The following is a 13,975-nucleotide window of genomic DNA, read 5'->3' on the forward strand; positions in this document are numbered from 1 at the left end:
GAGCTCTCGTCATTGACTATGCTGGATAGGGTTGATGGGAGTTGAAGTCCAGAACATCAATTGAGCCGATGAATGCAGATGCCTGCCCTAGTTAATGATACTCTGTTTATTGACCACGAAAGAGGACGAGGGTCTGAGTCGTCACTGCGGGGAGAGGAACATATAAATGCAAGTTGACTACAGTTCTCAGAAGCAAGTGCTTAACTAGCCCACGGTATCTTACCAGGTGGTGGTTGGAAGTTCAAAGGGTAATCCCTGTGTCCCCAGTGGATGTGAGTCACTCCTATGGATGATGATGTATACGTTTTCAATGCCATTTTACCTAGGTATAGGAGGACCTTCGTTTTACCTGATTCAGTGCCGCACAGGGGCGCTGGTTCCTCAGACAAACGTTTTAGGTGCCTAGCGATTCATTTACCTGTACGAAATTGCCCAAAAGGGTAATTTACTCGACTGTTAAATCTTACTTCTTGAGTTCTGGAGTTCAGAGTTGGCTGAAAAGTCAAACCACCCCACTCTCAATGGTCAGAGAAACTCTTAAATATCTGTTTATTTCAATATTGATATCAAAACATCGTCCCTCTCATAAACACAGCAACCAACGTGGACTATGACCAAGCTGGCTGCTTTGGTTTATGCTAAGTTAATGATGCTGCCCCATCCTAAATCCTCTCACAGTCATTAAAAGAGGAAGCAGTACAAAAGTGTCGAGCAGAAATATTGGACAAATTCTTGGCACTCCACCAATGGAGTGGATCCAAGATTGCCTGCTTCTTCTGAGCACCGATCATGGGGGCACGGCGCTGTTGGCTTCTTCACCTTCTTAGCTCTTAGTTTCAGCTTGATATCTGGCAACTGTGCCTGTGCCGAGTACTCCAGCGTCACTGGTCCATTCTCCTTATTCTGTGTCCTTTGGACCTGCATTGAATGAATTGCCTCCAGCTCCAGAAGCCTTGATCACACGACGATGATTCTTGCTTGGCTGCCCTTGGATTTGTTGAGTTAAGGAAAGGCTCCGAGAGGGAATGGGACCTCCTTCCCACCAGGGCCGCTGGGTGCAGCAGCCCATCGGGCACGCCAGCAGCAGCATCTCTTCCCCAGTAATTGACCTTTGTGATGTCACATAATAATCCCCTGGAATAAAGCCACCACTGCCATTCCTGGAGGCTGCGCAGTTTCGATGTTTATAGGATTGTGTCCAGCCTGTCAAAAGAGAGGCCAGAATATGCAGATGATAAAAGGAATGAGAATCTTATGTAAATGTGAGGGGGATTGTCAATTTTCGAAAAAGGGGGGACTATTGCCTTCTATTTTGGGATTCATTACATGGCAACGTATCCAGCGGATAGGTGAAAGGCTGATCCAGCAGCAGTTAGGGTGCTTCATCTGTTCCCTTTGGCAAGAGAACCTTCTCCCTGGTGAGACCGGCTATGAAGTCTGTGGTAAAAGGCTGGGGAATTAGGTGAAAGGGAACGTCACCCACTCAGTGAATCCCCAAGATTCATTCACCCATTCCCAATCTCCTCACTTCAGGACCTTATATTTCAACAAGAAGATTCCCAATAATAGACTCAGTCAATAAAACTATCGGTAGCTTGTGGTGACTGGGAGTTCGGCCCGCAAAAACCAACTCAAAGGAAAGGTTATAAGAGCTTGTGGTGCACAGCTGAAACCGAAGACACAATTTCTTTCTTAACCATGTTGCACCAAAACATGACCTAGGGGGAAGGAATGTGTAGATTGGGGGATTCAAGGAATCGAATACAGAGAAGTTAACGCACATGCCCAAGGATGCTGTAGCAGAGCTAGGAAGCCACCGTGAGGGTTGCCTAATATGGTAGAACTATTTATTGCCTCGGTCTACCTTGTCACAGGGCCATGTCACCAGCAACAGGGCCTAGCTGTCCCAAATGAAACCCTTAGTGCCCTAATGGTCTCGGGAGCCTGGATATAAAAGGGAGGCGAGGACAGACCTGAGACAAGGGAGTTAGGACAGAGATCAGTAGAATGGGTTTGTGTGCAGAGAGTGATGGAGGAGGATGTGAAGAGTTTCTGAGAAAGGACTCGGTCTAAGGAGCTAGGAGATACAGAAGGAAGAGGAGAAAAGTGTTGGGCAGAGGACAAGGTTGGAGGAGAGACAGAGAAGGAGAGCTGGTGCTAGAGATGATTGGAAGAGAAGAGTGGAGCAAGAAACGAGGGGAACATCATAGGCAGGGAGTGGTTGGGAACATGGGTGGTCAGAAGTGAGGACGAAGTGGAGTAAAAAAGTCCAAGGTAGAAAACCATCATTGGCAGAGTGGGAGCTGAGAGGGCAGGAAAGAGAAAACTGTGGCATTCAAGCTGGGGTAATGCCCAGTTACAAGTGTTGGAGAAGAGGAGTGCCTGTTTGACCAGGTCCCAGAGTTTGGTAGGGCTCAAAAGCCTATCGATTATAAAGGCTACCTGGGATCCATAGACCAGACTCTGGTGGGCCTGCCATTCCCATCATGGAAACTAAATAACACTTCACTATTGAAAGCCATGAGCCGTTTGGGCTCGCTGCAAACTCTAATCAGTGGAGTTCCAGGAAATACAAGCTGGGGGCTGAGAGGGTCCTTGAAAACCTCAGCCTAGAGGAGCTCCTTAAAAACCAAAGCCGGGGTGAACTCTTGAAAACCTGTGCTAGGGGGCTCCTTGAAAACCTGAGCCAGAAAGGCGTTTTGAAAACCTGCAGCATAAGGATACAATGAAAACCTGAGTTGGGAAAAGGCAGGGATGCTCCTTAAAAACCTGAGCCTAGAGGATCTCCTTAAAAAACCAACCCAGGCATGGCTCCATGAAAACCTGAGCCAGGAGGGACTCCATGACACCTAGAGAGGCATATTGGAGACCTGATGCAGGAGGCCTCCTTGAAGACCCGATGCAGGAGGCCTCCTTGGAGACCTGATGCAGGAGGCCTCCTTGAAGACCTGATGCAGGAGGCTTCCTTGAAGATCTGAGGCAGGAGGCTTCCTTGAAGACCTGAGGCAGGAGGCTTCCTTGAAGACCTGAGGCAAGAGGCCTCCTTGAAGACCTGAGGCAAGAGGCCTCCTTGAAGACCTGAGGCAAGAGGCCTCCTTGAAGACCTGAGGCAGGAGGCCTCCTTGAAGACCTGAGGCAGGAGGCCTCCTTGAAGACCTGAGGCAGGAGGCCTCCTTGAAGAACTGAGGCAGGAGGCCTCCGTGAAGACCTAAGGCAGGAGGCCTCCGTGAAGACCTGCTGCTTTCAGGCACCTTGAAGACCTGAGGCATTCAGGCTCCTTGAAGACCTGAGGCATTCAGGCTCCTTGAAGACCTGAGGCATTCAGGCTCCTTGAAGACCTGAGGCATTCAGGCTCCTTGAAGACCTGAGGCATTCAGGCTCCTTGAAATCCTGAGGTAGGAGGGCTCCATGAAAACTTAGGCAGGGGGTTTCTTAATAACCTGAGTCGGGAGGCTGCCTTGAAAAGCTGAGCACAAAGAGCACTTTGAAACCCTGAGCTATGGAGCACCTTGAAAACTCACTGAGAGGCCAGAGACTGCAGCAGGCTTCTGAAGAGCCAGAGCCTCTGGCTGGCTGTGCAATGACTGATGGCTGAACCCACACATGCCTTTGGCTCAGCGGCATGACCATGATGCAGCCAGAAAATCTAGCTTGGGCAGACTGGTATAAAATCCACTGCCATCTAAACGCCAATCTGTCACGGTCAGCGAGGCCAACATTTTCCATGGACTAAGACTGAAGTGCCCCAGGCACTGAGAACTGGAAAGAACTATGAGTGATGTTTACATGATTCATTCAGGGCTACCTAAGCCTGGCTGCGGACTGGTGCAGCCAAGAACCCACGGTCCTACTGTAGATTAGGGCTTCTTTTGAACATTCTGATCTTGTTTTCTGTTCACTGTGGGTTGTATTGGATCTTGGGTTGTATGGAGTTGCATCCCCTTTGTGTTGTAATATGTATCATTCCCTCATCCCTTGGGCTTCTGAAATTAATAAATCATTTCTGTTGCGACCTTCTTGTCTTGAGCCATCTGTTGACCCCTGGGTCGATGGATCAACTGAAGAAGGGGTGTAGCATGCAAATGGGAACGAGTGGCTTCACAGTCCTGGTAGGGGGGCACATGCATAGCACTGCATGCCCACCACATGGGTTGACACCATAAGCTGGTGCCAGTGTAGCCATCAAGCAGCGTTGGACCTCTGGAGATAGAACCATGGGCCTCTTTTTGTAAGGATGCCCTGATTGGGTGCTCTTCTTACTCTCTCTCCCATGCACACCACCCCTTTCCTCCCATCACCCCACATCCCCTTGAAGCAAAGTATGCATTATAAAGATGCCAGTATTTAATGACTCACTTTCCACAAACATATGTTAGTTTTGTATTATGCTTTACCACTTTTGGGACAAATATGCTTAAAAATTACACTATTTGGGCCTAGATTTCTAAATTTCTTTGGGAGAGAGTGTTAACCCTCCCCCTCCAAACCCTAGAGGTTGGAACACCCCACAAACCTTAGTTAGAGGGGTTCCGTTTGATTGCTACATACGCTTGCACTGTGTAATATGGGGCCACCTAGAAAAAAAAAAATGCCCAGGCCCACTTGGGTTCCCAGGCCTCCTCTGGTGTTAGTTTCCATCAGCCGAGGCAGGAAAAGGAATACAGGCAGCCTCGTCCGAACAGCAACGCTGTCTTTCTCCACCTCTTCCTCGTCTCTCATTCCTGATGCTGACTGCCCCTGTCTCATTTTGCTCCCCTACCTCTCACTTCTATCACATCCTGCTGACCTCTCCGCCTCCCCAAACGATGCCCTGCTCGTCTTCGCCCCCATGCCTCTGGTAAACCTGCCTTGTCTCTACCTTTCGAGAGCCTTTTGACTTCTCTCACTGTGTCTGATTCTCAAATTGTTCTTTGCAGAGGACCAGCTGCCCCCGGGCTTTCCAAACATTGACATGGGCCCACAGTTGAAGGTCGTGGAGCGCACGAGGACCGCCACCATGCTCTGTGCGGCCAGCGGGAACCCGGACCCAGAGATCACCTGGTTCAAAGACTTCCTGCCCGTGGACCCCAGCACGAGCAAGGGACGAATCAAGCAGCTCCGATCAGGTAGGAGACCAAGGAGAGGACCCTGGTGGCTCTCCGCACTGCCAGACAGGCCCTCGCTCAAGGGTACCCAGGGAAGGCGCTGAGCGCTACAGTGTGCATTGCTACACATGGCTTTTGGAAAGGCAATGTGTACTGCACGGTGGAAATGGTGCAGGTGTCTCCTGGGGAAGCGCTCTGCGCTGCAGAATGAACCGATGCAGTTTGCGTTTGTGGTGGATACAAGCACTGGTGTGTGTAGCGTAGCTCTAGGGTGCAAATGTTTGAGGTTGCAACTCGGGGTTAAACAGCAAATATGGCGCACCAGAACGTAGTGGTGTAACAAGATTTGCACTACAGAGTGGGCCTGCACCATATGCACACGTGGGCCTCATGCTGCAGCCTTGAAACTATACATGATGCAGGGTCATTTGCTTACTCGAACCAGGCAGATGTTTGAACTGTTATCAGCTTTGTCCTTGCCCATTAAAGAAGAGTTGCTACTGTTGCGCACATGTTGTCAACTATGTAAGGATGAAAGGTGGGAGAGCACTGGCCAGAAATCAAACCTATCCAGTCAGGTTCCATGAAGATCTCCAATGGTGAACCTGGACCCCATGGGATGAGCTCTTACTTGGCTTCCCCTCCCGTGGTTATCCCTGTGCTTCCCTCTCTCTGTAGTCCACCCCTTTTCTACTTTTAGGTAGCTAGGATTGAGTTCTATAAATCCCCTACTTACTTGCAAATAAATGGCTTGCCTTCTGCTGCACAACAGTAATCCGCAGCCAACATAATGACTTGGTGTGGATACTAAAGCGAGCAATGCAGACCACCACTGCCCACTTTCTCGTGCAGCTACTTCAACCACTCTCCTTGTTTCACAATCATACGATGATTCGGACCTCTCAAACCATGTTGTGTAAAGCCGGGCCATGTGAGCAAATGTCACTTTTCATATCCATACAGATCACAAATTCCATGACCACAAGATAGGATAAGAGCCTAAAAGCCGACATTGGTTGAATATTTCACACGGGACAACCTAAGATCCCCCCCCCCCCCCCCCCCCCCCCCGATGAGCTGTGCTGCTTTAAAGAGCTTGACCAGGGTTGTCCAACTCAAGGCCTCGAGGACCGGGATTCAGACAGGTTTTCAGGATATCTCTCATTAATATTCACGAGGAAAAATGTGCATGCATTTAAAATCATTGTATACAAAGGTATCTCATGAATATTAATGAAGGGTATTCTGAAAACCCGACATGGACCTCGCCCTGTAGGCCTGAGTTGGGCAACCCTGATGGGCATTCCGAACAAGCGCTTGTGTGATAGTCGCATTCTTGGAGTCATTTTTTGTCACAGGAATTCAGCTTGTTCTTCATGATGCAAACAGCATTTGCAATTACACAAACACGTTTTAAATACTTGTAATGTGCACTAGACCCCAAATCTGAACCCTCATTAGATGTTGAGACCAGCTGCGAACACAGATGAGCTGTGGCCAAAGTGTCAGATTGTGCCCTGGGGTAATGAGCGTTGGCCTTTCCGCTCATGCCGCATCATGACTGACCCTGCAGGCAAGCAATATGCACTGTAGGGGTGAGGAGCTGCATGCACAGCTCCTGGATTGTTCATGGGGAGGTGTTGGACAGGATGGCAGTGCAGATGGCCCGCCGGGAAGCATTTCTCGAGACAGGAAGCACGGGGGCAGGAGGATTGTGGCAGACCCTCGCACTGCAGAGTGCACCAGGAGACCTGTTCCTGCTGAAACAATATGTGCTGCGTTGGACACGGATCGAGATGGCCTATAGGAGTGTCCATGTGTTGCAGAAGGCTGGTTCACGTGGCCCAAGCCAAGAGTGAGCTGCTCCGCCACTGCAGTATAGCATGGTGTAGCGCATAATCATAGAAGGTGTTGTGCAACGTGACATGTCGCCTGTGGGGAGGGCTCTACACATGGTTTGGGTTCCATCTGTTGGGTGCTCAAGCTGATGTTGCTTGGAATGTGATTGATCATGTGAGCATCGTGCACTGCAGGGTCCACTTGAGTATGTGGCTTATGTGGTATCCGGTAATAATGGTCCCATAAAAAAAGCCATTAGTGATATTTTATATGGTGACATTGTATATGGGGACAGGTTGCGGGGATGTGCCCTGTTTCTATTTAAAAAATGTTTTTAAAAACAGGGTTTTGCAGGGTTGTCCCCACATGTCCAGTGTAATAATGTATCTGCAAAAAACAACTGCTTTGTAGTCAGGGGACATTTTTGCGGGGACATTATTGCTTATGGGCGGTAGTGTGCCACGAATGATGCACTCATGCACATTTAAGTTTCCTCGAGCCACTCTCCTCGTTGTGGACGTTCTTTGTTAATGAAGTGCTTTGATATGTTTGGGGAAAACAGGTGAGTGGTGAACCCAATGCCTTGCTCTGTCCATTGCCACGGGGGTCCAATAGAATTGGTCCTTTCAACCTCGCAGGTGTTCCAAATACCTGCTAGAGGTTTTCCAAACGTGTCTGTGTACTGCAGGATGTTCAGGTTGATGCAAATCCTGCCAGGTTTATGCACACCATGACAAGCGTGTCTGGAGACTCGCAGGTGTGTCCGAAGATTCGGTTGCATAGTCGCGTGCTTTGCATAGATTGCCAGGCACATCTTGGCGTTTGAGGGATGGCATGGGGGGCTTGCCAAGCGTATTCCAGGATTGGCAGGTGCATTCACACATCGCCAGATGTAGTCGCCCCAGCCTGCCAAGTGTATTCTAAGCCTCCAGGGGATTCCTGATGCTGCCAGGTGTGTTTCAATCTGCCGTGGGTGTCTGCAGCCTGCAAGGCATATGCGAAGGTTGGAGTGATTATTCGGAGGCCGGCAGATGTAACCGGAGCAGCCCGCTGTGTCTGAAGCTTTTCAGTTTTTCCAAAACTGCCAAGTGCTGGCCACGATTTTCAGGTGCGAGTGTCCTTAGCCTGCCCAATGAACCGAAAGATGGAGAAGCCATACTCTGAAAAAGTTTAACCTTTGTTGTATAGTTTGCCAGAGGTATCCCGAATACGTAAAGTGTATTCTGAGATTACCAGGCATATCCCCATCCTCACCAGTATCTTTCAGCCAGGCTTTAAGCTTCACATGCATACCAGACCTAGCAGGTGCACCTTAACTGCCAGATGGATCCCCAACCTGTTGGCTCTATCCCAGTCATGCAATGCGTTTTCAAAGATTGTCCGGTGCGTTCCAAACGTGCTAATTTTTTCACACGGGTGTTTGCCAATCCTATCCAATGCATCCCGAATTCTCCCAGATCTATTCCGAGTCTACCAGCTCTGTGCCATTTGTGCTAGGTGTCTACCATTCCTGTTGGGTGTACCCGAAAACCACCTGATGGACCCCCTTCTGCCAGCCGTATCCCTCAACTGCCAGGTGTATTATGAAACTGCCAGGTGTATCCTAATTCAGCCAGGTGTATTCCAGATCTGACCTGGGTACACTAAGCACGCCACGTGGACCCCGTCAGGGGCGTTGCTAGGGGGGGGGGATGAGGGGGCTATAGCCCCTGATCTTTTGGTTGTATCCCCGGATAGAATCTCAGGAGCTACAGCCAAAAGACTAGCTAGCCCCCAGTCCCAACAGTTCCGACATCAGCTTAGTCCCGGGTCTTTTCCAGACCTAGCAACTCCCCTGGACCCCGTGCTGCTTGGTATGCTCCAGTCTACTAGGCGCCTCTTGTCTACCGTGAGGACACTATCTAGAAAGACATCCTGGGAGCTGAGATTCACCTGCGCATCGAGTGGCCCTCTGTCCTTCCTGCTGCTCTGTCTGTCTCTCTGTCTTGTGAAACTTTAATTTACAAAGTGTCTGCCCTCTCCTTTGTCTTAACCATGTTGTGTAAAGTCTTCCAGTATACTTTTCATAGCTTGGCGACTCCTGGCAATCCACAATGGAATTTCTCTGTTTGTGTGGAAGACGCGCTAACGCTTTGTATGTACACATGCTTCTTTTTCCCCCCTTTCACCAGCACTTTCTGCCACACACATACTCTTGCATAATGCACAGCAATGCAAGTGCAACTACACCATCAGATATTCGTTCACCTCTAAATCTGTTCATGTCTCAGAGCCGCATATGTGCTAACAGCATATATTTTCATCCTGAATTGCACAGTAAATCATTGTTAACCACGCCCACTCGCACACAGTGGCCAGGCACCCCACCAGTTTCTGAGATGGCAGGTTCTTTCCAAAGGTCAGAACAGATCCCACTCCATAGCCACTGTTAAGACGGACTTTCTGGATCAACCCTATGGATGGATTCGGAGAGGCCAACTTATTATGGTGAATAAGAAAGACACTGAAGTCTAGCCAAACCCAATGAAGGTGAGGTAGCAGAGCGGTAAGGCTTAGACTCAGGAGGGGTGTGAGAGTGGTCTGGAGCTACAACAAGACACAGACCGAGCACTTCAATAATTCCAGTCAGAAGAGTACAAAGACAAAATTGTTTGAGGTCTTAACGAAGCACTCTAAGCAATGAAAAGTATTATATTATCACACAACTAATATCAAATACATCTATACATTAATCATTGGGGATTCTGCTAACAAAACACCAACAATTTACTTTTAGAAATGATTATGCATTTGTAGCAAGACTTTATATAAATGTGAGTAGTAAACTAAGTGAGAAACAGTCAGTGTCAGTACCAGAAAACGCAGATAAGTAATTGAGGAAGAGCACCTACAGATGAATTTATGACAAGGTCTCTAGGACTTAATCAGTTCAGCTCGTATTGGGAATGAGGCCTCGTCCCCAAAAGTCAACAGTTCAACAGGAGACAGTGTTCAGGTGGGTTTACTCTTGGATTGCGACAATAGGTTGCAAGTAAGTGTTCCAAAGGTAAGTAATTAAGCAATATGCCCCGAGCCGCAGGGGCATTACGGAGTCAGAAAATACCCCGGGGCCCATAGTTATAGGCCAGAGTGAAGCGAGGGCCTTAACAAAGGCCACGAGCCATTACCTGCCTCAGTAATGCCCCCATGGCTCGGGGCATATTGCTATTAGTACCCCGGACCACAAGAGCGGGGTACTAATAACCTTCTTTTCTGTTCCAAAACGCTGCAGACCCTCTGTGTCTTGGATGTGCGGTGGGTTCAGACAGACCCTGCCCCCACATCCGGTCACACACACAGACTGTGACTTTGCCTGGGAGAGGAGAGGTTTTGCACGGAAAAGGACGTTCCATATATGGAAATTCTAGACCAAAGAGGGCAGGGACATGGTACTCTTTATGGCATTATGCAGTAAAATGGAAAAGTGCACAAGTAAAAAGTTAAAAACGCAGTACAAACGGATCTGCTGTCACCTACCCATCCCGGACACTTTGTGCTTAACAACAAAGTTAGTTACAAAAGAGAAAAGTTATAAGGATACAAAATATCCTAACTACATTTCTCTTGGTGATGTGGACAGCTTTCAAAATACATGAAATTCAGTAGGGGAGGCAGTCTCCCAGTACTGATAGTTTTAGGGACTATTCAGTTTCCCCATAAGACTAAGCAAAAAGCAAGGGAAGCAAAGCTTTACTTACTGTCAAAACGCCAGGGCAGCAAGCAAACGGATAAGGTGGCCAATGGATGTCTATGGGAGGAAAGCAGCAAAAAGAAAATCTATCCTAACAGCCACCAAACAAACTTAGTTTGTATGTGTTGTGAAGTTACATACTGAGACTTGTAGAATGCTATGTATATCTGTTTTAGCATTGTACATGGATGACCTAGGGTGCTTTTTGATTTTTGTATGTGCTGTGATCATGTTGGGTTGACAGGCATCATGTGAGGGTTTGGTGAGGTTGTGTTGCAATGTATTTTGGCAGTCTTAAATGATGGTGAGGTGAATCAGTAGTTGTGTTTTAGTGATCTGATCTAGAGGTGCTTGGTGGAGGTTGAATTCGAGATGTGCTGAACTGTTCAGATGTGTAGTGCTACTGCGAAAGGGATTTGTTATTAAAAAACACAGTTAACTCAGTTGGGCTACGGAAATCTGAGCACATGACCTAGTCGAAGACCTACCATTCCCACTCCATGGTTGAACCTATTAAACTCCTTTTACCTTGTACAAGAAATCTCTGTCCTACAGAACTCAATAAATTGATTGTTTTTGTTAATGTTAAAACATTTTAGTGGTATATATTTTGAATAAATGGAATTAGAAATATATATATATGTATAGCAAAGTTATTATCATAGAACATAATTGTACCTAAAAAATAGCATAGCTAACTAGTGGAAGCGCTTTCGTACCCATAGACTGATGGCCTACAACTACACAGACATCTTCTAAATAACTAACGACAGCGACCCTGATAGCACCCTCAGTAAATACTTCACCAACAAAAACCCCTGAATGGTAAACAACAACCTCAAATTAAACCCAATCAAAACAGAAATGATGATCACCCCATGAGAAGACAGTCCAACACAGACTGGTCCACAAGCATGGGAACCCAAGCAGGGACGTTAACAGAGAAATAAAATCTGGGAATTCTCATGGACAACGGTCTCACCTTGGAACTACATGTGAACACCATAGCAAACACATTTTTCAACCTCCTGCGATTAACAAAAGGGATCCTCCCCTACCTCAATTTCGCACAGAGAACCATTATGATAATTTTCTTGGCATTATTTAGGATAGAATATGCAAAACGCCTCTACCTAGAAATGCTTGGACACCTCGCCAAAAAACTACAATGTATCCAAAATACTGCAGCAAGATCACTGCTGAGACTAAATGGGAGAGACCACATCACACCGGCCCCAAGAAGTCTACACTGGCTACCAGTAAGGAAACGCATCAACTTCAAGGGCCTATGCTACGCCCATACATCATTACACAGACAAGGAGCTGAATTCATCAAAGCAAAAACCACCCAAGACCAACTGAGAAGAGACTTAAGATCTCTCACCGACCTTTAAATAGAAACAAGATGCTATGAGGAACCACCTTCTCCTATCTGATAGCCAAAGAAAACAACTAAAAACCTGGCTATTCAACTTGCTGATATAAACATAGGCCAACTATACAACAACCACCCTCATGAGTGAACCGCCCAACCCATACAGTACTTGCTGCTACAAACCATAAGTCGGAAACAAGGAAACATTAGACAAATAAAGAATGAAAAACAATAACATAGATACATACACTCAGAAATGACCCAATAACCACTAACCACTTCTCTCTTCCTCACATCCCACCTACAACACAGACCCAGAGGGCTAGTGAATCAACCCACCAAAACACGCAAACCGCACATCACTCGCTATCCAAGCTAAAAACCAAATAACCTCTGACGGCAAACAACTCAAACACTGGAAACCACCCTTCTAGACACATCAAGCCCAGTGCACAAAAACAAACACACTGAGGAACCTCACCCACACAGAAGCCATTCTACAAGCATCAACAGCTGACCACAGCATCTATCAATCCCACTCTCCGTCACTAACCAACCCAGCCCGCTTTTCCTTACAGAACCACGTGAGCACATGGTGACCATGAAAATGACAGAGACGAGCAGTGCAAATCAACTTAACATAACTTTAAGCACAAATTGATAAGAAATCGCCCAATGTTCAAACATTTTTAAATTTTGCAATTGACATCAATTATATTGTCATTGTTGCGTCCAGCTTTTTTACACCACTTTTAAAAAGTAACCACTTTTTATGGCTAATAAAAGAATTAGCGGCCAGTCAAGAGAAAAGACATTCTGATGTTTTTCAAGGCAGTGGGTTTACAGACTAGCTGGCATCCCTGTGAACTGGCAATTTTGTGTGTTTGTGTGTGTGTGTGTGTGTGTGTGTGTGTGTGTGTGTGTGTGTGTGTGCGCGCGCTGGTGTGTAAGATGCCGGCGAGTACATTATTTGTGATATAATTGTACAGTATGTTGCAGTTCTATAAGCTGACTTATTGTTGTGAAGTCATGAATTCAGCTGTGGTGTGTATTGCTACTTTGTGGTGGTGACGATGGGCGTTTACCTGCACTTTGTCAAGTAATGACCTGAGGTTGTGTGGTCGAATCATTCATTGTAACGGGTGTCTGTGTTGGACTGTGCGATTGTGCAGTACTTTTGTTGTGAAGCATTTGAAATTAGCTGTGTTTGGGCGATGAGCTTTACTGTGCTGAAGATAATGTTGGCATGTGTATATAGACCATTCCGTTGCTGTTAAGGTCTAATGATTTAATTATTTGTGGTATGCATGCACAATGTGTTGAGATGAATTACCACATGCAGTGTAACCACAAACAAACATTCCCATGCACTTGACTTGAGTGAGCCTGAAGTTTCGAACACCTGATCAAGCGCTAATTGCACTATTTTGTGTAAAATGGAACTACATATACAGAGACTCCTAACATTGAGAAACCACCTCCTAAAATCCACCACCAAACTGTGAGGCACAGAGCCAATGGCTCTACACAAAGCAGGCTCATCTACGGTGGGTGTAGAGTCTGTTGCCGCCCCCTTATCGCTCGCTAGCCGCCCTCCAAAGAAAATCATGACAAGCCAAGATGTCTATGTGCCTCTGTTTAACCAACTTGTCTTTCTCTCCTCCTTCCCTCTGTTTGCAACACTCAGAGTTATTTGGTAAGTTGATTTCCATCAGCACAATCAACAGCAGAAGCCTCTGGAACTAATTCCCTCTTAACAGCTTCCAGATTGCATGCGTCCCAAATACTAACCACTTTGTACTAGAGACTCCCTCTTCCTAATGATACCCCACTGTGCTCATATCCTGATGATCCTCTGCTGCCCCCCTCCTAACAGCCTTTTTCACCCCTCCCACTTTAGCTCACATCCAACGTCAGCCTTCCACTGGTTTTACCCCAGTAAGCAGC

At 47.1% G+C, this 13,975-nt stretch overlaps 1 protein-coding gene across 14 annotated transcripts in view; it reads left to right on the forward strand.

Moving 5' to 3' along the window:
• The window catches only part of PTPRS (protein tyrosine phosphatase receptor type S), a 671,876-nt gene that overhangs the window by 433,458 nt on the left and 224,443 nt on the right, over positions 1–13,975 (forward strand). For all 14 annotated transcript variants that reach the window (XM_069649333.1, XM_069649335.1, XM_069649332.1 and 11 more), the window contains exon 5: positions 4,917–5,105. In XM_069649333.1, coding sequence (XP_069505434.1) covers positions 4,917–5,105 — 189 coding nt within the window. The remainder of the gene's footprint in view (positions 1–4,916; positions 5,106–13,975) is intronic.

The sequence above is a fragment of the Ambystoma mexicanum genome, chromosome 1p (assembly GCF_040938575.1).
Source record: "Ambystoma mexicanum isolate Mex_15411 chromosome 1p, UKY_AmexF1_1, whole genome shotgun sequence".
Taxonomy (NCBI): Eukaryota; Metazoa; Chordata; class Amphibia; order Caudata; family Ambystomatidae; genus Ambystoma; species Ambystoma mexicanum.